The 25,433-nt window shown below is 47.3% G+C and overlaps 1 protein-coding gene across 1 annotated transcript in view; it reads left to right on the top strand.

Annotated features, from left to right (window-relative positions):
• Nucleotides 1–25,433, top strand: part of COL26A1 (collagen type XXVI alpha 1 chain) — a 170,942-nt gene that overhangs the window by 40,569 nt on the left and 104,940 nt on the right. Inside the window, exon 2 of the mRNA XM_037139114.2 lies at nt 1,337–1,459. Coding sequence (XP_036995009.2) covers nt 1,337–1,459 — 123 coding nt within the window. The remainder of the gene's footprint in view (nt 1–1,336; nt 1,460–25,433) is intronic.

The following is a 25,433-nucleotide window of genomic DNA, read 5'->3' as shown; positions in this document are numbered from 1 at the left end:
TAGGTCTCTCACCTTTGCCCCCACGTTTTCCCTCTCTTTTTCTCCCTTTGCAGCTCATCCTTGCAAATGTCGCGGCTCAGATTTCCAGCTCATTGGCTCGCTCCTCAGCGGTGTCCACTCTGTTTTTCAGACCATGTGTTGAGCTTTTCATTTTCATGGCTATACATTCATTTACTAGATACCTAATTTTTGCATTTCATAATATTTTTATGAATGAAAAATTCTCTTATCTCCTTGAAGACATTCACTATGCTTTAAAATTTTTTCTATCTATTTGCTTTATTAATTGTTTTCCTCCTGAGGTGAGATTTATTCTCTGTCTTGTTGATGCCTTTTTTTCGTGATCTTACCCTTTTTTCTCTAATAATTTGAATTCCTGGATATTTGGGGTTTTCCATTAGCTTATCTTTGTTTCTCTGTTTACTGCGACTTTGCCTTTTGGAGTGTTGGTGGCGTAAGTGCAGGGTAGAGAATGTGTAAGAATTCATTGTCTGACCTTGAGAGGGTCCTACTTTCTCCTGGAGGTCATAGCTTTTTAGGCAGCCTGACCACACTTGTCTCAAAACAGGTGAGTCCCATACCTGATTCTTGATACCAGCAGGGACGAGGATCTGGGTTCTACCTATCTGGCTCCTTCCACTGCGGTCCTCTGACAATAACCTGAGGCCCAGGTGAGTCATTTCCCCACTCAGAGTCCCTCAGTGGTTTTCCACTGACTTCTTAAGGCCCAAATCTAGTCTGGCAGGTACCAGGCCTCTTTTTTTACTTTGGCTCCTCCCCTTTCTACAGCCTTGGGGCTACATCTAATTGCACTCAGGTCCCTGTGCACTTGCTAGGGTCCATCTCACCTCCTTGCTTCTCACACTGCTTCCTCATCTGCTGATGCCACCCCCTCTCCCTGCCCCCACACTTTTGGTCAGCTGATTCTTATCTTTCAGTGTTCAGGTGGTTGGCTTTCTTAGGACCTGGGCTGGGTGTCCTGCTTTGTTCTCGTAGCTCCCTTGCTTGTGATGTGGTTGGACCTGTGACCCCCTGATCCTGTGGGTTGTAATCCTCTTATCTGTCTTCCCCACTGGGGTGGGATATGCTGGCAGGCAGGGGTGCAGCCTTTTTCACTTATTCCGTGTGGGGCGTTTACAACTGTGATGATGACAGGATTTGGTAGCCAAAAGGGGTGGCACTTTCCCTCCCCCTTAGACCTGAACAGAGGGTCTCAGTGGGCCCCTTCGGGTGGGACCCAAGAGGACAAGCCCCCAGGCTTGTGGAGGGGACTTTCGACTGGCAGTCAGCACCCCAGGGACAGTCAGTGCTGACATGACTGTTGTTCTCCCCACAGGCACTGGTGCCATCACACGGTGACACGGACAGTGTCCTGCCAGGTGCAGAACGGCTCGGAGACAGTGGTCCAGCGCGTGTACCAGAGCTGCCGGTGGCCCGGGCCCTGTGCCAACCTTGTGAGGTAAAGGCCGCAGGGCTGGCTGGCTCTGCCCTTCTTTTCTGTTCCCTTGGGTGGATCCAACCCCAGCACAGCTGCAGGGGCGGTGGGTTGATTCTTAGAAACAAGAGTCAAGCATGCATTTACGGAGCACCTTTTGTGTGAGGAGGCTGTGGGTGTGCAAAATGAAAAGGATTAGCTCCCCATCTTCACAGAACCTCACAATCCAGTGGGTGTTCGATGGGCAGAAACTCGCGGTGGTCCGTGAGTAGGGCGAGAGGATGGAGAAGGCGGGAGGGGGCCCGGTGAGGCTGAAGGTGGAACCAGCCTGCTCAGGGCGTCTACGAAGCCCTGGGAAGTCCAGCCCGGCTTCAGTCCCATCTCTCCCCAGCCCCACCCCGGACCTTAGCTTTCAGGGGCTCTCAGCATTCACAGGGAGAGATTTCTCTTTTTCTTCAATTTTTAAAAATTAAAAAATTTTCAACCACACGATCGAGGTTCGATTCCCAGTCAGGGCACGTGCCTGGGTTGCAGGCCAGGTCCCGGCAGGGGATTCACCAGAGGCAGCCACACATTGATGTTTCTCTCCCTCTCTCCTTCCCTTCCTCTCTAAAGATAAATAAATAAAATCTTAAAAAAAACCCCATCAAAATAAATACACAATTTAAAAAATTTTCAATTACAGCTGACATACAATGTTATTAGTTTCAGGTGAGCAACATATAAATTGGACATTTATGTAACTTACAGAATGATCCCAGCACAAGCGCAGCATCGCCCACTGCGTTCCCCGCACTGCACTTTACCTCCCGTGACTGTAACCAACTGTCTGCGCCCTTCCCCTTCTTACCCACACCCGCACCCCTTCCCACCTCGCGAACGTCACTTTGTTTTCGGTGTCTGTGAGTTTGTTTCTGTTGTTTGGTTAGTTTTGTCTTGTTTTTTTAGATTCTACACAGAAGTGAAATCATATGGTATTTGTCTTTCTCTGTCTGGCTTCTTTCACTTAGCATCATATTCCCTAGGTCCATCCATATTGTCACAAATGGCAAGATTTTATTCTTTTTTTTAATGGCCGAGTAATATTTCATTGCGTATCTATGCACACACACCACGTTTTCTTTATCCACTTGTCTGCTGGTGGGCACTGAGGCTGCTCCCACGTCTTGGCTACTGTGAATAACACTGCAGCAAACGCAGGGCCGGTGCCTGTTCGAACTGGTGTTTCAGCTTCTGTTGGATAAATACCCAGAAGCGGAATTACTGGGTCACGTGGTAGTTCTATTTCTAATTTTTTGAGGAACCTCCGTACTGTTTCCTATAGTGACTACAGCAATTCACAATCCCATCAATAGTGCCCGAGGGTTCCTTTTTCTTCATATCCTTGCTAACACTTGTTGTTTTCGATTTGTTGAGGCCATTCTGACAGGTGTGAGGTGACGTCTCATTGTGGTTTGAATCTGCATTTCCCTGATGATTAGTGACCTGAGCATCTTTTCATAGGTCTATTAGCCATCTGTACATCCCCTTGGGAGAAATTTACATTCAGATCCTCCACCCACTATTTTTGGATTTTTTTTTTAGTGTTAAGTTGTAATGAGTTCCTTGTATATTAACCCCTATTGGATATATCATTGGCAAATAGTTTCTCCCATTCAGTAGGTTTTCTTTTTGTTTTGCTGATGGTTTGCTTCACTGTGCAAACACTCTAGTATGATGTAGTCCCATTTGTTTATTTTTTCTCTTGTTTCCCTCGCCTGAGAACACATACCCCAAAAAATATTTATACTAGGAGTGATGTCAAAGAGTTTACTGCCTAAGTTTTCTTCTAGGAATTTTATGGTTTTGGGTCTTACATTTAGACCTTTAATCTATTTTGAGTTTATTCTTGTATATGATGTAGCAAAGTGATCCAGTTTCATTCTTTTGCATGATCTGTCCAGTTTTCCCAATACCATCAACTGAAGAGACTGTCTAGTACCTCATTGTGTATTCTTGACTCCTTTGCCATAGATTAATTGACCACACAGACATAGACTTATTTCTGGGCTCTCTGTTCTGTTCCATTGATCTATGTGTCTGTTTTTATTAGAGTACCATGCTGTTTTGATTACTGTGGCCTTATTGTATAGTTTGATATCAGGTAGCATGGTGTTTCCAACTTTGTTCTTTGTTTTTTGTTTTTCTTTTCAAGATTTTATCTATTTATTTTTAGACAGAGGACAGGGAGAGGAGGGAGAAAGACAGGGAGAGAAACATCAGTTTGTATGTGTGATTATCTCTTGCGCACCCCAGGCATGTGCCCGGACTGGGAGTCAGATCAGCAGCCCTTTGGTTTGCAGTCTGGTGCTCAATCCACTGAGCCACACCAGCCAGGTGTTTTTTTTCTAAGGTTGTTTTGGCTATATGGGATCTTTTGTGGTTCCATATAAATTTTAGAATTATTTGTTTTAGTTCTGTGAAAAATGCCATTAGAATTTTGATAGGGATTGCATTGGATGTATAGATTGCTTTGGGTAATATGAACATTTTAACAATGATAACTCTTCTTACCCATGACTATGCTATATGCTTCCATTTATTTGTGTCTTCTTCAGTTTCTTACAGTTTTCCAAGTACGGGTCTTTACCTTCTTGGTTAAATTTATTCCTAGGTATTTTATTCTTTTTCATGCAATTGTGAGTGAGATTATTTTCTTAATTTCTCTTTCTGATAGTTCTAGTTCATTACTGGTGTATAAAAATGCAACTGATTTCTGAATATTAATTTTGTATCCTTATTTTCATTTTTTTAAATGCTAGAGGTTCTTAACTTGGGGTCTCCATTGTAAACAAGTGTTTTTACATAGTTTGTTTTGCAAGGGAAATGGCTAAGTAAATGGATACATCTGCCCATTTTAAATGATAAGACAAAGGACCGCTTTTGAACGCTGTGTTAGAGGCATGGCCACTGGGTCAGTAATGATGAAAAAGAGGCTGAACTGTCCCCCTGACATTTCAAGAGAGGGCACGGAGACCTGCTGTCTCCCCCTCCTCGGTGCCCCTGGAAGCAGAATCTGAGGCTCTTCTGCCTTTCTCATCGGCAGGGAGCTTCAGATGACCAGGTGGCCCCTTCAGTATCTTGGGAGCATCTTCTGAGAAGAAGAGCATTTGGAGTCTGGTCTGTAAATGACCCTGACAGGGTAGCCTTCAGCTCCCAGCTCGCTTCAAGAAGGGCTGCCCTGCTCTCCCAAATGGGAAGCTGGCTGGCCCTGGAGCGAGGCCACGGAGAGCAGGGCTGTGCTCTGGCCCACCATGGCCCACCACTCCGACTCCTGCGCGCTTGCTGTTTGCACGGGGTGGTGGGGGCAGGGGGTGGAGCAGGCAAACTTGGCAACAGCTATTTTTGAGACGTGGAATTTGACTTCAGCAAACTAGTATTGTCCTCAGAGTCGAGGCATAAACGTGAAGAGTTGCATGTTTCTGTTTTTCTACGTATTTAAGCCAGATCGGATGTTAAGTGCAGTCCCGTGTGTTGGGTGCACACTGTAGTCAGCTACCAGGGTGGAGCAAAAGTGCGCACGTGTGTACACATGCACACACATGCACATGCATGCACATGCACTGTTGTTGCGATTGAATTTGGGTTTGAACGTGAACTATTAGGATTTTCTTTACTGGAAGACCTTGGAAGGAAGGGAATAGGGTCTGGCTTTCAAAATTGTAACAGGAAGTTGTTTTTATTCTGTCTACATATGGCAATGCACCTTTAAGAAAAGGTGAACAAGCTAACTATTGAATCGCTGACTTCGACTGTACAAATTTCCAATGATCATTAATTTTTACAACTGCCCTTTGCTTTATGACTTAAGTGATTATCTGGACATTGTTTCAGAAGCCTCAGATCTATTGCTCGGTTGGGGCCTACGGGCCTTTCAGAGGGTTCTCGCCCTCTCCTGGGGGCAGGACCTGAGAACGGGATGGTCAACCAGAGCAGACATGCATTGGTAGCAGGAACTTTGTTAAGTAGAATGTAATTTTCATTCTTTTAGAGGAATTCCTTACTTCTTGTCTTAATTGTCATCACTGCTTTTATTATTACTGTTAGTTAAGGGAAGAAGGGTTAATACACTTTTCTTTCCCATCAGTAACTCATCTTAGAGTTAGGATTGGGGTGCACCCCCGAGGTGCCCTGGGACTGCTGGGTGGGCAGGTGAAGGGAGGAAGGCAGGTGCAGCCCTGTTGGAGAGGCGGAGTGACTTGTCCAGGGTCACAGGGATGGTCACAGCAGAGTGGTTGGGCTTGACTCTGGCCCATCAAACAGGCTCCCTGCAGATGCTCCTGAGGTTTCAAGGCCCGGCTCCCTTCCTTCCACAAATAAACATTGTTGGTCTTCTGTATACAGGCCCCCAGGAGAGTGTGGTATGGAAATGCGGACCAATCCCGAGTGGGGCGCCGACAGGCCAGTGTGGTGGGGCATTAATTAAGCCACCACAGTGACAGGGGCACAGGTGTGTCTGTCATCACTGCTCTGTGAGAGCACAGCGCCCTGAGAGTGGGGACCAGGATGGGCGGGTGGTCTCTATTTGCTGGAGGGCCTTCCTAAGCGGGGGCATTTGCAGGAGAAGAAAAGGCTCAGGATTGTGTAGCCCTGTCCCAGTGCTCTTATTGTGCTTCTTCATGTAGTTTTTTTAAAGCATAATTTTACAGTTTTCTAGTGAGCGTGCCTGCTGCAGGAGTGAGCGTGTGCGCCCGCTGATGTCCCTGAGCAGAGCCTCGGGGTGGGAGGGACTGGGGGAGCGGGTTCCTGGGAGCACGTTCAGGTAGGGCCGTGTCTTTTGGGCCTGTTTCCCCATGTGCCACAGTGCTTCGGGCTAAAAGCAGTAGATGATATCACCAAAAGAGACTTTGATAATGGGAGTCTATTCATCTCAGAATAAATAAATCTTGGAGAGACACTTTGTAAGGAAGTGCTCTGAAGATGTGAACCAAGGCTGGGCTGTGGCTGAGCTGTGGAGCAGATCTTGGGCCCATGGCCCGCAGGCAGCTCCTGGTTGGTGTCCAGGCCGGGGCAGCTCTGAGCCTGATGTTCGTATGACAAACCCCGACCGAGGCCAGTGGCCACCTTGCGCCATGTTGTGTTGCTTATAGTCCTGGCTGCTTGGCTGTTTTGCCTCATTTCAGCCTCGGCATTTACATGGGTGTTTCTTGTCTGTTTCCTCTCACCACTTCCTGAAGCCGTGCGGGTCCCAATTCTTGTTCCCTTCATCCTTTGAAAATTTTTGGTTGCTTTCATTTGTGTTCACATCGAACTTCTGCAGGGAAAGTCAGATGGCATCTGATCCTGGTGTGATTGATTGGAAACTGCCTCTCCCAGTTCTCTTCCTGCGACCCATCTGTTAAGCTGGCCTAACCATCGCTGCACTCCCTAGGTCATGGGTATAGCCTAGGTTTCTTTTCTTGTTTAGAACTGAGGTATAACTGACATATAACACTGTATAAGTTTTAGGTGTACAACCAGTTAGTCTGAGACATTTATATACTGCAGCGCAATGGATACGATAGCGTTAGCTGGCGCCTCCATCACTTAACTATCTAGATTTCATGTCATGACACACATAAGAAAGAGAAAGAGGCAAGACGACTCGTTTTCACGAGAGCTGGTGCAGATTTCTCAGGATTCCTGTGGTGTGTTTTAGTTTAGTGTGTGCGCGGGTGCCCACCAAATTCGTCATCTGAGATGAAGACATGATCATGTTTGAGTGGATTTCTGTCAACCTCTCGCTGGGAAAGAAAAAGGCTGTTCTCAGCGTCACACACTAAACTCAGGCTGCCCCTCGCTCCCTTTATGCTTCCCTTATTTCCTTTTTCATTTCTGACTCTGGAGGAAGGAGTTTTCCTCTTGGACCTGGGAACAGCTCACCTGCCTTCTCTTCCTGTGGCGTTTGTTCATGTTTGTTCTATGCATGCCACGTCTCCTTGCTGCCCTTACTGTCCCTCCAGCCTGTGATGGAGGCAGGATGTGTACAGTGAGGTGGGCTTTGGAGTTGTCAAAAAAAATACAGTAAGTGGAGCCACTTTAAAACCGAGCCGGAGCTGCCGTCCGGGGAACTACACTGCATGTGTATGCCTCAAACTCCGGAACGTTGAAACAGGGCAAAATGACCTTTTGGACTGTGCCTCAGCAATCTGTGGTCCCCTGCCTCCAATAATAACAACAAAAAGCAAAACCCAAAAAACCAAACCAAAATGCTGTTTGCAAAGATAACAAGAAAACAGCTATTACGACTACTGATTGATGATTACCGGACTAAAAATTAAAAACACTGTTTAGGACTAACTTCCCTGTGTTATGTTAATCTGCACCAATAGAAATGTCTTTTTAAAAAATGATGTGATTGTTTCCCTTCCCTTCCTCATAAATACCTATTGCCTTTGTCTCCTGATGGGAACAGCATTTGAACTCCTGAGTCAGTGCATCCGGAATAGCTGTTCTTATTGATCACAGTAAATGCTTCTTCCCGATCCCTTTGAATGTCCTTTTATTTTTAGGTTAGTGGAGTCAAAAAGACCAGCTGTGTGACTTTGAGTAAGTTACCCTCTCTGAGTCTATCTGTAAAACAGGAACCTGTCTCACAGTGCAGTTGTTAGGATTCCAGGAGAGAAGGTGCTAGACCACTAATCTCCCCATTTCTATAATTTTGCCATTTCAAGAATGGAATTAGTATATAACGTATTGGAATGGTTACATACTGTTCACGCATCAGAATTTTCTGGAGATTCATCCAGGCTGTTGGGTGTATCAGTAGACACTCCTCTTTATCGCTGAGTAGTATTCCACAGTATGGTTGTGCCACAGTTAGTTGAATCATCCCTCTGTTGGAAGACGTCTGGGTTGTTTCCAGTTTGGGGCTCTTGTGAATAAAGCTGCTGTAAATATTTGTGTATATTCAGGGTTTTGTGTGAGCGTGAGTTTTCATTTTTCTGGGTTAGTGCCCAGGAAGGAGTGCAGTTGTTGGGTCATATGGTAGTTGCACGTCTAGTTTTCTGAGAAACCTCTGCACTGTTGCCAGAGCGGCTGGGCCATTTTACGTTCCCACCAGCAATGTCTGAGTGCCCCAGTTTCTCTGTATCCTTGCCAGCATTTGGGGTTGTCATTGCATTTTATTTTAGCCATTCTGCATAGTCCATTTCACTGTGGTTTTAATTTGTTGAACATCTTTTCACCAAATTAATGCTGAACATCTTTTAATGGGTTTATTTGCCAACTGTGTATAGTCTTCACTGAAATGTGTCTTCATGTCTTTTGCCCATTAAATGGGCCATCTTTTGCACATTTAATTGGATTATTTGTTTTTTAACTGTTGAGTTTTGAGATTTTTAAAATTTTTTATTTATTTTTCGACAGAGGGGAAGGGAGGGAGGAAGAGAGGGAGAGAAACATCAATGTGTGGTTGCATGCAGTGCAATGAATATTTCATATTCATGACTCTGGCATGCCCCCTAGTGGGTCCCTGGCCCACAACCCAGGTGCCTGACTGGGAATTGAACCAATGACCCTTTCATTCGCAGGCCAGCACTCAATCCATTGAGCCACCCCAGCCAGAGCTTGAGATTTCTTGATATATTTTAAATATTAACTCACTGTCACTTACTGGTTTGCAAATATTTTCTCCCACTGTGTGGCTTGTCTTTTCATCCTCTTAAGAGTCTTGCTGAGCAAATGTTTTTAATTTTAATGAAGTCCAATGGATCAGTTTTTTTCTTTTCTGGATTTTGCTTTTGGCTTCAAGTCTAAGAACTCTTTCTAGCTTTAGATCCTGAAGATTTTCTCCCATGTTTTTTTCTGAACGTCTTACAGTTTTATATTTGACATTTAAGGCCATGGTTCATCCTGAGTTAATTTTCGCACGGGGTGCAGAGGTTTGGGGTGCAGTCCGTGTTTCCGTCTGCCCACATCCCAGGTGCTCCACCACCACTTGCCAAAAGGTCGCTCTCCCACTGTTGAATTGCTTCTGCGTGTTTGTCAAAAATCATTTGGGCGTGTTTGTGTTAGTCCGTTTCTGCGTTCTCTGTCCTGCTCCACTGACATGTGGGTCTGCCCTTCGAACCCCGCAGAGCCTTGTTTTTCGGGTGGGGGTGGGATGGTTGACCAAACTCCCCCAGATTGGATCACACCCAGTATTTAAGGAGTTGCTAGGTGGTTATGAAAAGTCTAAAATAGCCCCTGTCAGATAAACTGAGGGAGCAATGAAAAACTTAGGCTCTGGCAAGTCGCTGGTTTGACACTGTGGACACGCAGGCAGCCCGGGGTCACAGTGCAGACTGGCAGAGGCGGTCCTTCAGTTGCAGGAAGGGATGTGCAGAACCACCCAGAGCAATTTTTCAGGAATCCAGAAATACACACTTTTATGTGAATATTTGAATATCCTGGTTTAAAATATTGGTTTAAAAATAATACAACCCTCTCCTCCCCCCTCCTCCCTCCTTCTCTTGCCCCCCACACACCGAAGTCTATAGGCCAAACAGACCACCAGTTGCCAACCTCTGCTTTACAGTATTTTTTAAAATATTTTATTTATTAATTTTAAGGAGAGGGGAAGGGAGACAGAAAGAGATGGAGTAAAACATCTATGTTCAAGAGAAACATCAGTTGGCTGCCTCTTGTACACCCCCAACCGCGGGGCCTGGCCCACAACCCAGGCGTGGGTCCTTGCGGGGAATCAAACTGCCCTTCGGTTTGTGGGACGATGCCCAGCCCGCTGAGCCACGCCAGTCAGGGCTACAGCGTTCTGGTAACGCCAGTGGCGAGCCGGAAGGGACTGAACCGAGATTAAAATACTCCGTGGCGGATTTCTTTTTCCTTGCCCTAATAGAAGCCCTAAGGATTAAGTCTTTACACTCTAAGTGGCAAGCAGCCTTTCACTATCATCTAAGTCTGATTCACTGACAGAATCCATAATCCCATATTTATAGTCAAAGCTCCAGAATGAATGGGTAATTATTTACTGTATTCTACCTTATACACTATTCATTCCATTTCAAATATTGTATTTTTATTCAGTCTAAACAAGAGTTATATTTATTAAGACAAAAATTTCGGTTTCAGGGTACAGATCTAGAGATAAAAATGGAGCTCTTGAACTTTAAATTTGTATACACCACTGGTTTTCCTCTTATCGCTTGTGGAGAAAAACCAATTTACTCCTTCAAAGTACAGGGGAAAACTAAAAGGAAATCATTTCTCCCTCTAAAAATAAGAAAGAAATTAGTGTAGAACCAAAGTTCTAGGTTTGCATTTCTCTTCTATAACACAAATTAACAATAAGGTTATGATCTAGTAGTCAAAAACTAAATAAAATCTCAGAATCTGTGACCAAGAAACAAGCTGAATGACATATATTTGATCAAGAAACTAATATTGGGATAGTACCCAAATCAAAAAGTATACACACGCTTGGTTGTTACATTTCACATTTCAGAGAAGAGGCATGAAGGGTTCACCCCATAAGTTTATTTACAGACACATCTAGTGTCAAGTTCAACAGTTTGAAACATTTCCCAAAGTGACTGCCCCTCTTAAAATGCTCCTCTTCATTGCTGTTTCATGGACTAATGAAAACATCCTTATTTTTTCAGCAGTTTGCGTCTTACTGTAAAGAAAGGTGTGGCAAATCCACATCCAAAGTACAAAGTCATCTTAGCTGGTAACTGCCGCTTGCTTCCCACTGAAAATGGCAAATTCTGCCTTGAACCCCGCTCCTCATGGCCCCTGGGGACGACACAGACTGTGTGTGAGCCTCTGAATGCTCTGTCCCGACACTTCGCTGTTAAAAGCCCTGCAAAGGCACAGAAACAAAAGCAGAAGCCATGGCAGTGCCATGCTAAGTCCTTTTTTCACAACCTCGTACCCCTTGTGGGAGACCGATACACACAGTCTCTCTCGCTGTAGCTGTGCAACAGTGGGTCCTGAAGCCAGGTAGACTGGTTGTTCTCACTTTGTTCTTCTTTTCCAAAATTGTTTTAGCTTCTATAGTTCCTTTCTCTTTTCATTTGAACTTCAGGATAATCTTGTCTGTGTCTGCCGAAATATTGATAAGATTTTACAGGAATTGCATTAACCCATATTGCCCCTTAGTATTGATATTTTTACTATGCTGAGTCTTCCAATTTAGGATTATGGCACGTCTTTCCACTCATTTAGACCTTTTTAAATTTCTTTTATCCTTCTTTATTGATTTCTTATAGTCTGCAGCATGCAAGACCTGTTCATTTTTTTAATTAACTAAATTTTTTTTGGTAAAATTTTAAGTTTTGATGTTCTTGTGCTCATTGATGGTATAGAGAACTTTTTGTATGTTTATCTTGTATCCTTGGACCTTGCTAAACTCATTAATTCTGAGAGGGTTTTTTTTTTTGTAGGTTCCTTGAGATTTTCTGCAAAGACAGTCATGTCATCTATCAGTAGAGACAGTTTTATTTCCTTTTTTCTGATCCATATATTTGCCGTTTTCTTCTCTTGCCTTTTTGTTGGCTAGACTCCTCCGCACCCGCCGAGTCAGACTGGAGGGAGGGAGAGGGTTCCCCACTGGACTCGGAGACATCTCACCACTGAGCAGTGTTGTGTGGATGTTCTGTGCCAAGTTGGGCACTAAATTTTGTCAATTTTTAAATTTTGTATTGGTGGGTTTTTTCTTTAGACTGTTAATATGGTGATTACATGAACTGATTTTGGAATATTGAACCAGCATTTCCTCCATGGAGTAAACTCCATTTGGTCACGGTCTAGAATCCTTTTCTATACTGGTGAAGTCTGTCTGCTAATACTTTGTTAAGGATTTTTATGTCTGTCTTCATGACGGATGTTGGTCTGCGGTGTTCTTTTGTACACCCGACTTTGGTATCTAGGCCCCATAAAAAGAGCTGAGAAATGCTCCCTCTCACAGTTTCTGGAAGGGACTGTGTGAAGTTGGTATTCATTCTTCTTAAAGAATTAACTTGGCAGAATTCCCCAGGGGAACCATCTAGATCTGGAAATTTCATTTTGGGGAGTTTATAAGCTACACATTTAATTTCCTTAATAGTTATAGGGCTATTCAAACCATCTACTTTGTACTGAGTGACTTTCGGTAATCTGTGTTTTTCAATGAATTGGTTCATTTCCTCCAAGTTGTTAAATTTATGTAAATAATGCCATTCCCTACTTCACTCCTGATTTGATAGTCAGTGTTTTTTCTCCTTTTTTCTTTGTCAGTCTCACTATCAGTGTCATTCCTTTTTCTGTATTGTTTTTCTGTTTTTAACTTCATTACTTTCTGCTGTCATGTCTACTGTTTCCGTTCTTCAGCTTGTTTTGGGTCTGGTTTTCTGTCCTTTGTGGAGGTTCCTGGGATGAGCTGATGTAGGTTGTGAAGAGACCACTGTTTGCTGTGGGGAACGTGGGCGCAGGCGTGAGACGGGGGTGGCACACGCCGGGTTGTGGAGACAACCGGGACAGTGAAGGCAAGTGGGTGGGGTCACAAGGTGCCCAAGCAGCTGAGGTGACGGGAGTGTCTGATCACTTAAGGGTAGAGAGCAATCAGGGATAAACCAAACATTTTCATGTGAGTGGCTGGCTGGCCGCATGTCATTACACTGAGTTGGAGACATTGGCAGGAGGTCAGCCCTGGGAGGTGAAGACCAGCAGCTCAGCTTCTGCCAAGTGAAGTTTTGGATGCCTATGGGGTAGCGTGTGGGGAGGGCTCAGGTAGGAGGCTGAGGGAGAATGTCTGGAGTGCCAGGAAGACTCTGGGGCCTGGGCCATGTTGCATTTCATTCTAAGAGGCTCTTGGTAGGAAGAAGTGCATTAACTAGACTGCTGCCAATTAAATCATAGCACAGCATTAACTGTAATAGATGTCAGGTACTTTAAACTGTAAGCACGTGTCCACGGTAGAATTGAGGGAACGTGTGGGGGAGAATCATGAGCATGTGGGTGGTATTTAAAGCTGTAGGGGCTGGAAGTAAACAAAGGGATGCACAGACAGGGAAGGGGCGCTGGTTCTGGGACAGTCCTGGTGCCCCAACCCTAGAGGTGGGCTAAGTAGGAGGGACCAGCAGGGCACCAGCAGCATCAGAAAAACTTATGTCCATGAAGATGAGTTTCTGGAGGGAGAGGAGGGTGAGTCTCCCAGTGCTTCTGGGAGGCTGGTAGGATGGGGGCCGAGGGGCGACCACTGGACTTCGGAACGTGAGGTCCCTGGGCCCCTGGCAAGGGCAGTTTGGGGGAGTGGAGGGGGTGGAGGCTGAGATGGCATGGGTGGAGGAGGAAAACGAGAGGTGAGAAAACGGAGACTGGAAAATTCTTTAAAGAAGCGTGTGTCTATAGTATTTCATTTTGGACACTGTGTTCTTCATTTCTTCCTGGTTCTTATTCATGCTTCCATGTCCTTTTTCACGCTGCTGTGGGGTGGGCGGGGCGGAGCCGGGCAAAGGGAGGAAAACTGGGACAACTGTAACAGAATAACAATAAAAAGAGATTTAATTTAAAAATTCATTAATTTTTTAAAAGTTTGTAGTGAAGGAAGCGTGAAATGAAATGAGGCCAGAAACTGAGGGCAGCATGAGGTGAGTTGAGGCGTTTGTCTGGTTGGTCGTTTTTAAGACATTTTAAACTGCCAGGATGACCCGGGAGAAGAGTTGGCGTGGCCAGGCGGAGGCTGGCTGTAGGGGGCGAGGTTTGGGGGACAAGCCCGGGTAGGTGGACCTGGCGTGGGAGGGGAAGGGGCCTTGTCAGAACAGCAGTAGGTGGGAGGGCTGAGATGGGGGCACCCATCCCCCACCCCGGGGGCCCACCCACGTGACACTGAAATGGCCTGGTTGAGGCTGACCATTCTCACCAGCCCATAGTGTCCGGAAGCAGGGCCACGCTGTCCTTGTCCCATTTACCCCCACGGCTCACCATCAGGCATGGCACACGAGGTGCTTACAACATGCGTTAGAGGAATGCATCCATCTGTTTGTTAAATGAAAAAAAATTGTAACTGTATCCTGTGTGGATTTTCACATTCTGTGATTTTTTTATATTGGATTTTCATTGTGTGTGTGCGTGTGTGTGTGTGTGAGGTGGGGGTGAGAATGACACCCCAGACTAACGTTTATGAACCAACATGAGGCCAGAGATCTGTGCCAGATGCCCATGCAGCCGGCAGCTGGTGCGGAGAGAGGGAGAGGGGCCTGCGGGGCCTGGCCTGGCCTCTGGGACTGCGGCCTGCCTCGGGTTGCTCAGACCCTGTTTGGTCTGTTCCATCCTTATTGAGCACCCGAGTGCCAAGGGCACGGTCCCTGCCTCACAGAGTTTGTGGAGGGGGTCATGCCAATCATGAACTTTCAGAAATGAGGGTGTGTCCCTGTGAGACCAAGTCCTGGATTCCCCGTGGGAAACATTGGAGCAGGGATTTGGGTGTGAGGGGCTTTCACTAGGAGAGAGGGTGCAGCTGGGGGAGAGGAAACAGCCAGGCAGGGGGCCCTGGAAGGAGTCCCGGCCTGGGGGCAGGTGCCCTGCCAGTCCCTCCCTGTGGGCCTCTCCAGCCAGCTCCTCAGTGAGGGGCCTGGACCCGGAGGGTCCCTGGGATGGGCCCTCAAACCCAGCTGAGGACTGAAGGGAGGCAGCAAGGACAACCCATGCTTCCCCTGTCTGTGCCTTAGTTTTCCTTCCTGGGAAACGAGGATAAACCCTACCTTGCTCTGGGGTTGAAATCCTGTGGCCATTGGGCCTTGTTTGCTGTTTGCTGCAGTGGGATAGATGTCAGGCGTTGCTGACGTGCCCTTCTGCCCTTTGGAGCCCCGGTTCTGCTGGGGGAGGGAGGGGGGCCAGGTCACAGGTCCGGACGGTTTCGGGAGGACCAGCCCCAGGGACTCCGGGGTTAAGTTTTCCTCACCCGCTTCCCTGCCCTCCTCTGCCTCCTGGCCCCTCAGAGTTCTTTGATGGCGTTAGAGCCAACCTTTTCCAGATGTGCTGAGTGGAGGGTTTTGCCGGAACTCTCCGGGGCTTCATCTGCCTCCTTCGAACCCCTCCTCCAGACGGCCCCCTGCCAGCCGGCCTCCCTCCTCTGGTGGGTTGCCTGCTGCCCGCAAGGCCACACGAAGTCCTGGACTTAGCACTTTCTCGGAAGCGTGGCCCTCTTTCCTGCCCCCCCTCCCTTAACTGGCCCGTGTGGGTCGGAAAGCTCTGCAAGGCTGCCTGCCTCCCCAGCGGTGGGAGCTTGTCCGGGCTGCGCCACCTCCCCCGGCCCACCCTCTCAGTGGTCTGTGCTCCTGGTCCTGGTCCTGGGTGGGAGGGGAGGCCTGAGCAGAAGACACGACCCACTTGGCTCTTGTGGTGTCCACCTGGCCTTCAGGAATGGCTAGCTTGGATTCTGAGGAGGCCAGAGGCTGGAGACCCCTCGCCTCCTGCCTCAGCACTGCAGTGGGACAGCCCCTTCCTCTCCTGCCAGCCCTCTGCTATTAATCAAGAGATTAATAATCTACTGCCTCCCTCTCAGAAACCCCCACTCCCACTTCCTGTTGAGTCTCCAGCCTGTCTCGGTACCTCCCAGTCTGGTCCTCCTAGCGGTGGTCCCTGGTGAGGAAGTGGGGCCAGGGCAGGAACAGAGGCCTGCGGGTTCAAGTGCCCAGGGAGGAGGGGGCACCTGCTCCCCCAGGCTTGGTCTCTGGGCCGGCAGGGTTGTTTTCTGTCCTGGCACCCTCCAAAGCACCGTGGTGCTTTGGAGACATTGGCTTTGGAGGCCAAAGAGCCATGGCCTCTGCTTACAGACCTCCAGTGATGGGCGCCTTGCCCCTGCTGGGATTCTTTTCTCCTAATGCCCTCTCATGTGACTCCGTGAGTCCAGGGCACCTTTGGGGATGCACGGGACACATCTGCACCTTTTGTGGAGCAGTTATTGAACAGCTGTAGGGCTTCAGCCAGGCCCTTGGAGACCTCTCGACCTCAGCCCCCTGTGTTCCCTGGAGCGACTGGGGGGGTGGCCCAGAGGGTTAGGCCCTCCTCCAACTGCTTGGAGTTGGGGGGTGGGCAGCTCCTGTGCATTGCTGGGTGGATGGGAACATGCCAGCCCCACAGGGAGGCCTGGTGCCGTCCAACCCCTGCCACTTCATTACCCTGGAGTCCAACCATCAGCTCCTCCTTGGTCATAGTCCCCCCCACCCCTGCAAAGTGAGGCTGTTGGTCCTTGCCCCGCCCCGCTTTCTCAGCCAGCAGCTGCCTGATTCGCATCTCTCCCTTCCCATCCAGCGGCCACGCAGCCACAGGTGGGGTGTCTCTTGAAAGCAGATCTGATCACGACACTGCTCTGGCCACAGTCCCTGAGTGGCCTCCCCTGGCAGGAGGGGCGGGGTCACAGGGGCTGCACAAGGCCCTCTGTCGCAGGGTGAAATGTCTTCTTTTATTTTTTAACCTACATAAAGTAAGAGTGAGATTAAACTGTACTGATTTTTAACATATGCAGAGACACTAATACCTGTACTTACACATGCAAACTTTAATATGCATATATTATGGGCTCAACAGTATTTTACTGATTGGGAGCGTGTCTGAGAAGCCCAGGGAGCGCCGGCCAGCACAGTGCTCACAGACCTTGCCCTTGCTCTCTGCCCGCATTCAAGGTTTTCGCATCCCGGAAGCCTTCCCTCGCTGCCTCGTCTGTGCCCTGGCTGCCTGTCAAAGTACTCTGCTCCCAAACACACCAAATTTCATCCTCAACAACGTCCTGGCCCTCCTGGTGCTGGCTGCCTCCTCGCCCTGAGGTCCCCCAAGTGTACCCCCGAGGTGGGGGGCTTTTCTTGGCCCCTCCTGCTAGAACTGACCATGCCCTGCCCCCATCCCTGCCGTCATCAGTTCCCAAGGACATTCCCCAGCCAGACACCCCGAGTCCCTCCAGGGAGCCGCCATGTCTTGGTTAGCTGTGCAGCCCCCCAGCCTGCAACTCCATCTGGCACACACTGTTTATTGATTGTTTCACTCGTTCCTCCAATCTTTATTGAGTGCATATGATGTGCCCCGCCCTGAGCTAGGCCTGGGGTGCAGCCAGCAGCTTCGTGAAGGAGATAGACATCAGACAAATGATCGCCTGATGGGTGTGTAATTATAAGGGTGATGAGTGTTTGGAAGACAAGTCAGGTCTCTGTGACAGTGTAAATTGAGGGGATCCAGCTTGCAGGGGTGCATGGAATTGAGAGTGGCCTGCTCAAGGGGGGCCCCTCAGAGGAGGGGCACTTCTGGAGAGCCCTAGGGGCTTCGTGATAGTTAGTGGGTGTCTCGGGCAGAGGGAACAGCAGATGACAAGCCCTGATACGGGAAGGAGCTCTGCTGGGTTTCTGAGCGGAGCTGGGGGAGGAGTGAGTGGGGAGGCAGCCAAGGTGGACAGGGGCCAGATCTTAGAAGTCCACATGGTCATACTATGGACTTGGGTTTTGTCCTAAGATTGAAGATAAGCGAGGCAGGGTTATGGAGGGAATTTGTGCTTTGCAAACATCGCTGGAGCATCTGTGTGGAGCCTGGAATACTGGAGGTGGAAGTGGGAGCTGGGCACCAGTTAGGGGCCGTTGCCGCTGCCTAAGAAGGGGGTGGTGGAGGCTGGCCAGGGCAGGCGGAAGGAGAGCCGTGGGCTGGTAGGATCCTTGTGGATTCGGATGGATCCAGAGTGTGGTAGGGTCAAGATTTTTGTGGCTATTTGTTGAGTGAATAGTAACCCCCCGGAGGACATATATCCTCGAATTTGCCAAATGACAGTGAGGGAAGCCCCAGGATCCTCCAATTCAAGGGAGCAAATGCAGAGTGATCAGAAGTTTCTAGAACTAGGCTGTCTGGGGTGAAAACCAGGCTGGTGAGGTGGGGACACCAGATTAAAAACTCCACCTTGTGTTTGGAGATGTTCAGGTTAGAGAGGGACCGACTGTTTCATCTCAGCTCAGAATCTATGGGGGTTCAGGGGTGGGGGGGCTCACTCAGCGCTCACTTTTGGGCAGAGATGCACTGGAATTATCATGAAACCAAGCAACTGGAAAGCCCCGTGCTTGTCCTGCCTGCCTGCATCGCTCCTCGAGCCGAACTGACCTGGATAGTCTTTGGGGGGGTCACCCCACACACACCCCAGTGACTCACACACTGTGTCCCCATCGCAGCCGGGCCAAAGGGACCGGAGAAGCCTCATCTTACCTCTCAGATGTGTCCAGGACTGGGGGCAGGTGGCAGCTGATGGAAAGACAGAGGTCTGGGCATGTGCAGGGTGGGGAGTGGGTCATGGCTGACACCTCTGCCAGCTGCACGGCTCGGGCAGGGCTCAGTGTCCGCTTCCATAAACAGGGCAGCCACACTCTCACGCTGTGAGCGGGCTGAGCTCCCGGGTGTTCAGTGGATACAACCAACTATCTTACGTTTCCCTTCTTTTTCTGAGCTGATCTTGCCATTTGTAAAGTGGGCATATACAGCACTTTTCGTGGACCCCAGTGAGGGCTGCCCACCTTCAGCCTATTTCCACAGCAGTGTGGCCTTGGCCAGCAGGCTGAAGAGAACTGCTGTGTCACACGAGTCAGATCCTCGGTCAGTCAGCGGATACACAGTGTTGCCCACCTACTGTGTGCCAGACACAAACAAGGTCCCTGCCGCCCTGGAGCTCGTGGTGGGGCAGAGATATGGGCATCAATTAATCACCACGCACAGGGATATAGTTTGCAACCAGGAGCAAGTGATAGGAAGGCAGGGCACAGGGAGCCGGCTGGAAACGTTGCTCTAGTTGGAGAGGGAGACCTCGGGAGGGCTTCCTGGAGTAGAGGGCCTTTGAGGTGAGGACGAAGGTGACAGGGCCTTAATTGGTGGGGGAGATGCACAGGCCCTTAAGGTGGCTGGGAAATGCAAGCAAAGGTCGGGAGGGGCGCTGGGAGGGCCTGTGGATGCCGGGCCAGAGCTTATGTGCCGTGTTGTGCAATTCGCTTGCCCTCCTGTGTGGACACCGCAGCACCATGAAATCAGGAGGAAGTTGGGAGGGTGGGGCATCTCCATTTTGGGGGGAATTCAGGCCTCAAGGGGCAATCTGGTTTCTCTCTCCAGTATCTGGAGGTTGTTAAAGCCTTGGTGGTGGGGGCACTCCTGGCTCTATACGCCACCCCGGCCCTGCCCAGTACTTCCTCCTTGGTCCTCAGAGCTGCTGTTGAGGAGCAAGGCCGACACCACCGCCCCACAGGTGGAGGGTGCCCGTGCAGGGCAAGGCCCCTCGGTGGAGCCTTGGGCAAGCTGCGTTCTTCTGGGAGCTCAGGGTCCTCAGCTGAGAATGGCCTCAAGGCTGTTGGAGATTAAATGACATCTGAAGACCCTGGTTTGGTGGCTGTTTGTCTTATTGTGGGGGTGGCCTGGGGGGCTGGTCTGCTCTGAAAGGGATTGCTCCCTGGGGTGAGAGGTAGAAGAGGGGCAGGAGTCCTCTCTTGCCCCTTGAATCAGCCTTGATCTCTTGTCTTACATAGACCTTCAAGATTCTGTGTGTGTGTACTTGTGTGTCTGTTTATATTTGGCAAATAAAAATTGTGCCTATTTAAGGTGTACAATGTGGTGTTTTGATATCTATACTTGTTGTGAAATGATTAACACAGTCATGCTTATTTACATATTCATCACTTCCCATAGTTACCATAGTTACTGTTTGTATGTGTGTGGGGGGGGAAGACTACTTGGGATCTGCTCTCTTGGCAAATTTTGAGTATATAATGTTATTATTAGCCAGAGGGGCCAAGCTGGACTTACTTCTCTTTAACCGAAAGTTTGGGCCCTTTGATCAATATCTCCCCAATTCCTCCGCCTCCTGGCCTCTGGTAATGGCTCTGCTACTCTGTTACTATGAGCTCTACATTTTTATTTTCGGTTCCATATATGAGATCATGATATATCTGTCTGGTTTATTTCACTTAGAATACTGCCCTCCAGGTTCATCCATGTTTTCCTAAATGACAGGATTTCCTTCATTTTATGGCTGAATAATATTCCACTGTGTATATGTGTATATAGGTCACATTTTTTACAAAATTTTAAAATTTATATATATTGGGGGCCACTTTTTTATCCCTTCATCTGTTGAGGGACACTTAGGTTGTTTCCACGCCTCAACTGTTGTGGATAATATTGTGAGGAACACCGACTGGGTTTCTTTTGGACACATTCCCAGAAGAGGGATTGCTGGATCGCATCATAACGCCATTTTAATTTTTTGAAGCAAATGTCCATGCTGTTCTCCACAGTGGCCACACCAGTTCACACCTCTGCGACGGTGACCTTCTTTCCTCAGTCCGCCTGCTCCAGCGCTCATCTCTCTGGAAGTGTCCTGGCAGCCACACTCAGAAGTAACGTTGCACCAGTTCTCTGGTCCTCCCTTAGCTCAGTCAGGTGGACACATAACACTAACCATCATGACAGGTAACATTTGTGAACATGTGCACCTACTGGGAATTGTGTGAAACACTAAATGTAAATCTGTATTAGTCTGCTTGGGCTGCTGTAACAAAATTCTGTAGACTGGGTAGGTCAAGCAACGGACATCTATTTCCCACAGTTCTTGAGTCTGGCAAGTCCAAGGTGAAGGTGCTGGCAGGTCAGTTCCTGGTGAAGGCCCTCTTCCTGCCTCACAGACGCTGCCTTCTGTGTGTGCACGGGGAGGACCGAGAGAGAGAGAGAGAGAGAGAGAGAGAGAGAGAGAGAGAGAGAGAGAACTGGGATCTCTCTTCTTCTCCACGTTGTAAGGACATTAATCATCGCAGGGCCCCACCCTCCTGACCTCATCTAAACCTAATACCTCCCAGAGGCTCCACCTCCACATACCAACACTTTGAGGGGTAGGATTTCAACATATGAATTTAGGGGTGGGGGGAGACATAAACATTCAATCTATGATAGCATCATCTGTTTTTTATTTAGCATTTACTTTTATTCTTTTCTGAGTGATTTAAAAGGCACAAAATTCAAAATCCAGAAAGTATTAAAGAGCATAGAGTAGAAACTAGAGCCCTGACCCACCCTGGAGGTGACCCTTGTTAATCAGCTTCTCATGGTTTTTTTTTTCCAAGAGATAAAACATTCCACTGCTATCCCTTGTAAATAGAGATGTAAAAATTCAAAATGAAATATTAGACAATAGAATTCTGTGAGCTATAAAAAGGATGGTCTGTTATGACCACATGGGGTTTATCCCAGCAATGCTACAATATGTCGGTTTGACATTTGAATGTTAATGAATGTGATTCATCAACATAACAGAATAAAGGGTAAAGCTATCGGATCATCTCAATAGATGTAAAAAAATGATTCGATAAAATTCGGCACCCATTCATGATAAAAATAATTCTGTCAGCAAACTAGGTAGAGAAGGGAATGTCCTCAATCTAATAAAGATAACGAAACAGCTAATGTCATACTTAATTGATGAAATATTGTACAGATTCCCCCTTCACATGGGAACAAGGAAAGGATCAGGATCACTGGTATCAGTTCTACTGAGCATTATGCTGCAGGCAGTAATGCGAGGAGAAGAAATAAAAGGCATACAGCTCAGAAACAAAGAAGAAATAAAGAAAAGAACTCTATTCACAGATGACATTGCGTACATAGAAAATCTAAAAGAATAGGCAAATATAACGGTAGAACTTATAAATGAACTTATTAAGGTCACTTCATACAAGTGTTCCCCCCTCCAAATTCATATGTTGAAACCTCGGCCCCAGCACGGTGGTATTTGGAGAGCGGCCTTTGAGAGGTGGTTAGGACACGAGGGAGGAGCCCTGTGGACGGGCTTACTGCTCTTAAAAGGGGCACTGCATAGAGCTCCATTCCCCTTCTTACCTGTGAGGGCACAGTGTCTGCGAGCCGGAGGGTGAGCCCTCACTAGTCATGCAATCTACCAGCATTTTGCTCTTGGGCTTCCCAGCTTCCAGAACTATGAGAAATGAATCTGTTATCTATGAGCCACCCAGGCTATGGCTCGCTGTGGCAGCATCTGGAATGGACTAACATGCAAGGTTACTACAAATAAGTGAATAACTAATACAATAGCAGACCCAAGTGGAAAGTGAAATGGAAAGAATCTCATGCACAGGAAAATAAAAAAAGTGTTAGCTACTGTTGTGGGGTAAATGTTTATATCCCCCCACTCATATGTTGAAGCCCCTGATGTGACTGCATTTGGAGAGGGGGTCCCTAAGGAAGTATTGAATAGCTAAGGTTAAATGAAGTCATAAGGGTGGAGCCCTGATCCAATAGCATTAGGGTCCTTATAAGAAGAGACACCAGAGACTGTTTCCTCTCCCTGCCTCCCTCTCTCGGTCTCTTTCCCACCCCCACCCCCAACACACACACACACACACACACACACACACACACTCTCTCTCTGAGGAAAGTGCCACGTGAGGACATAGTAAGAAAGTGTCCATCTGACAGCCAGGGAGAGAGTCCTCACCAGAAACTGAATTGCCTGGAATCTTGATCTTGGACTTCCCAGCCTCCAGAACTTTGAGAAAATATATTTCTATTGTTTAAGCCATTCCGTTTTTGATATTTCGTAATGGTAGCCTGAGCAGACTAAGACACATACCTGGGAGGAAATTTCACAAAAGATGTGCACCCTGCTGAGAAAAATGAAAAACTAAATACGTGCAAAATTCTGCCATGGATAGGACGACTCAGTATTATTAAGATGTCAGTTCTCTAGAAATTAAACTATAGATTCCACAAAATCTTTGTCAAAATCATAGTGGGTTTTCTTTTTCAGAAATGAATAAGCCAACTCAATAAGGGAATGCAATGAACCTTGGTATCTAAGACAGTTTTGAAGGAGAACAAAAATGGAAGACTTACGTTACCAGATTTTGAGACTCACTATAAAGCTACATTTATTAAGAACGTGTGGTTTGGGGGCAAAGATGGAAAACCAGATCAGTGGAACAGAAGAGTCTGGAAACAAAACAATCGTTTGGTTGTCAGCAAGGCTGAAATAATTCAATGGGGAAAAGAAGGTCTTTTCCGTAAATAATGCTGGAGTAGGTGGATAGCTAAATGAAAAACAATGAAACTTAACTTCTACCCAACAAATAATAAAATGTAAAAAATTGATGAGTTGGACTTTATCAAAATTAAAAACTGATGATCATAAATAACCTTTTAAAAATATTTCATTTATTTATTTTTAGAGAGAGGGGAAGGGAAGGAGAAAGAGTGGAAGAGAAACAGCAGTGTGTGGTTGCCTCTCACATGTTCCCCACTGGGGGCCTGGCCTGCAACCCAGGCATGTGCCCTGACTGGGAATCGAACCAGTGACCCTTTGCTTCACAGGCGCATGCTCCATCCACTGAGCTACACCAGCCAGGGCATAAATAACCTTTAGGAAAATGAAAAGGCAAGCCACGAATTGGGAGAAAATAGTTGTAATACACACATTGGGTAGAAATATATATACTCTATTCTTTACAGGAGACCTGTAAAGAATATAGTATATATTTTACAAATCAATAAGAAAAAGACACAAAATCCAGTGTAAAAGTGGGCAAAAGTCTTGAACAGGCACTTCACATAAGCAGGTATGCAAATAACAAACATGAAAAGGGATTACTTTATTTATTCGACAGGAATTGCAAGCTAAAACCATAATGAAAGAGTACTAGAGTATATACTCTAGAATGACTAAAATGAAAGTGACTGACAATATCAAATGTTGGCAAGGTTGTGGAGCAACTAGGACTGATACATTGCTGCTAGGTGTGTGGACCGGTTTATCCAAACAGGTCATGAGAACCTGTGTGTCCCATCTGCTGAAGTTAATGTGTATCCATCCTAGGTCCCATCAGTTCTATTCCTATGTATATGATCTGGAGAAATAAAAACTCCTGTTTGCAAAAACTGGATTAGAATGCTCATAGCATCTTTGTCCATCATAGCTCCAGACTAGAAACAACCCAAATACCCATCAACAAGAGAGTGGACAAATGTGGTATATTTATAGAATGGAATATTATTTAATAATAAAAAGGAATAAAATACTTGGATGAAACTCAGACATAATGGATGGGTGGAAGAAGGCAGACACAAATGATTGCATGCTGTAAGCTTCCATTTAGTAAATGCAGTTTTAGAACAGGAAACCCATTCTCTGGTGAGAGAAGGCAGAAGAGTGGTTGTGTCCAGGGCCAGGTAATTGGTGTACCCATATGTAAGTTCAATGCACTTAACATTAGATTTTCTGTTTTTCTGTATGTAAATTACGTTTTAATAACACAAGAAAAAATTTCTTTATGGTGTGAGCAGTGAACTCAGTGCTTTCCCTCACAGCACTTACCACAGTGCGTGGTCAGGTACTCGCTTGTGGTTTATGATTCGAGCCACAGGCTCTGACAGCGAAGCCTGCGCCTGCCTCCTTCATTCCTGTATTCCCGGAGCCTGGCACGCAGCAGGCTCCCGTTGTGTATCTGTGAGAGCACGAACCAGAACCAGTGTTAAGTTCAAACCAAACTCTGTACAAGGTGCTGCCGGAGGGCTGAGAGGGGAGCCCGCCAATTCTGGCAGGGTGGGGGTGGTGAGGGTGCTTCACAGAGAAGGAGGGTTCATTTGAGTCACACCCTGAAAGCTGAGGGGGATTTTCTTAGGCAGGGTAAAGGAAAACAGCAAGGAGGTAGAAGAGCATTCACATGCAAAGGCAGGGTGGGAGGGGGTGGAGGGGTGCAGGGGTGCGCTGGGTCTCGGGCAGGAAGAGCAGCTTGTGTGCTGGTGGTAGGAGCCTTGGCTGGTGATGGTAGGAGGAGGGCTGGTGGGAAGGTGGGCAGGGCCTCATTTACTGACCTAAAGACTTAGGTCTTTAGTTTATGTGAGCCACGGAAGATTTTGAGAGAGGGCAGCCACAAAACTGGATCTGCAATTTAGAAAGATCTGGGTTTGCAGACTGGAGTCCAGCAGAAGGACTGGGAGTTCTTCATGGACATAAAAAAAAATGAAGCTTCTCAGCTTCTCGCCCATACGG

The sequence above is a fragment of the Artibeus jamaicensis genome, unplaced genomic scaffold, assembly GCF_021234435.1.
Source record: "Artibeus jamaicensis isolate MK-2021 breed Jamaican fruit bat unplaced genomic scaffold, CSHL_Jam_final contig_956, whole genome shotgun sequence".
Classification (NCBI taxonomy): Eukaryota; Metazoa; Chordata; class Mammalia; order Chiroptera; family Phyllostomidae; genus Artibeus; species Artibeus jamaicensis.
Note: the sequence above shows the minus strand (reverse complement) of the source record. Positions and strands in the feature narration are given on the sequence as shown.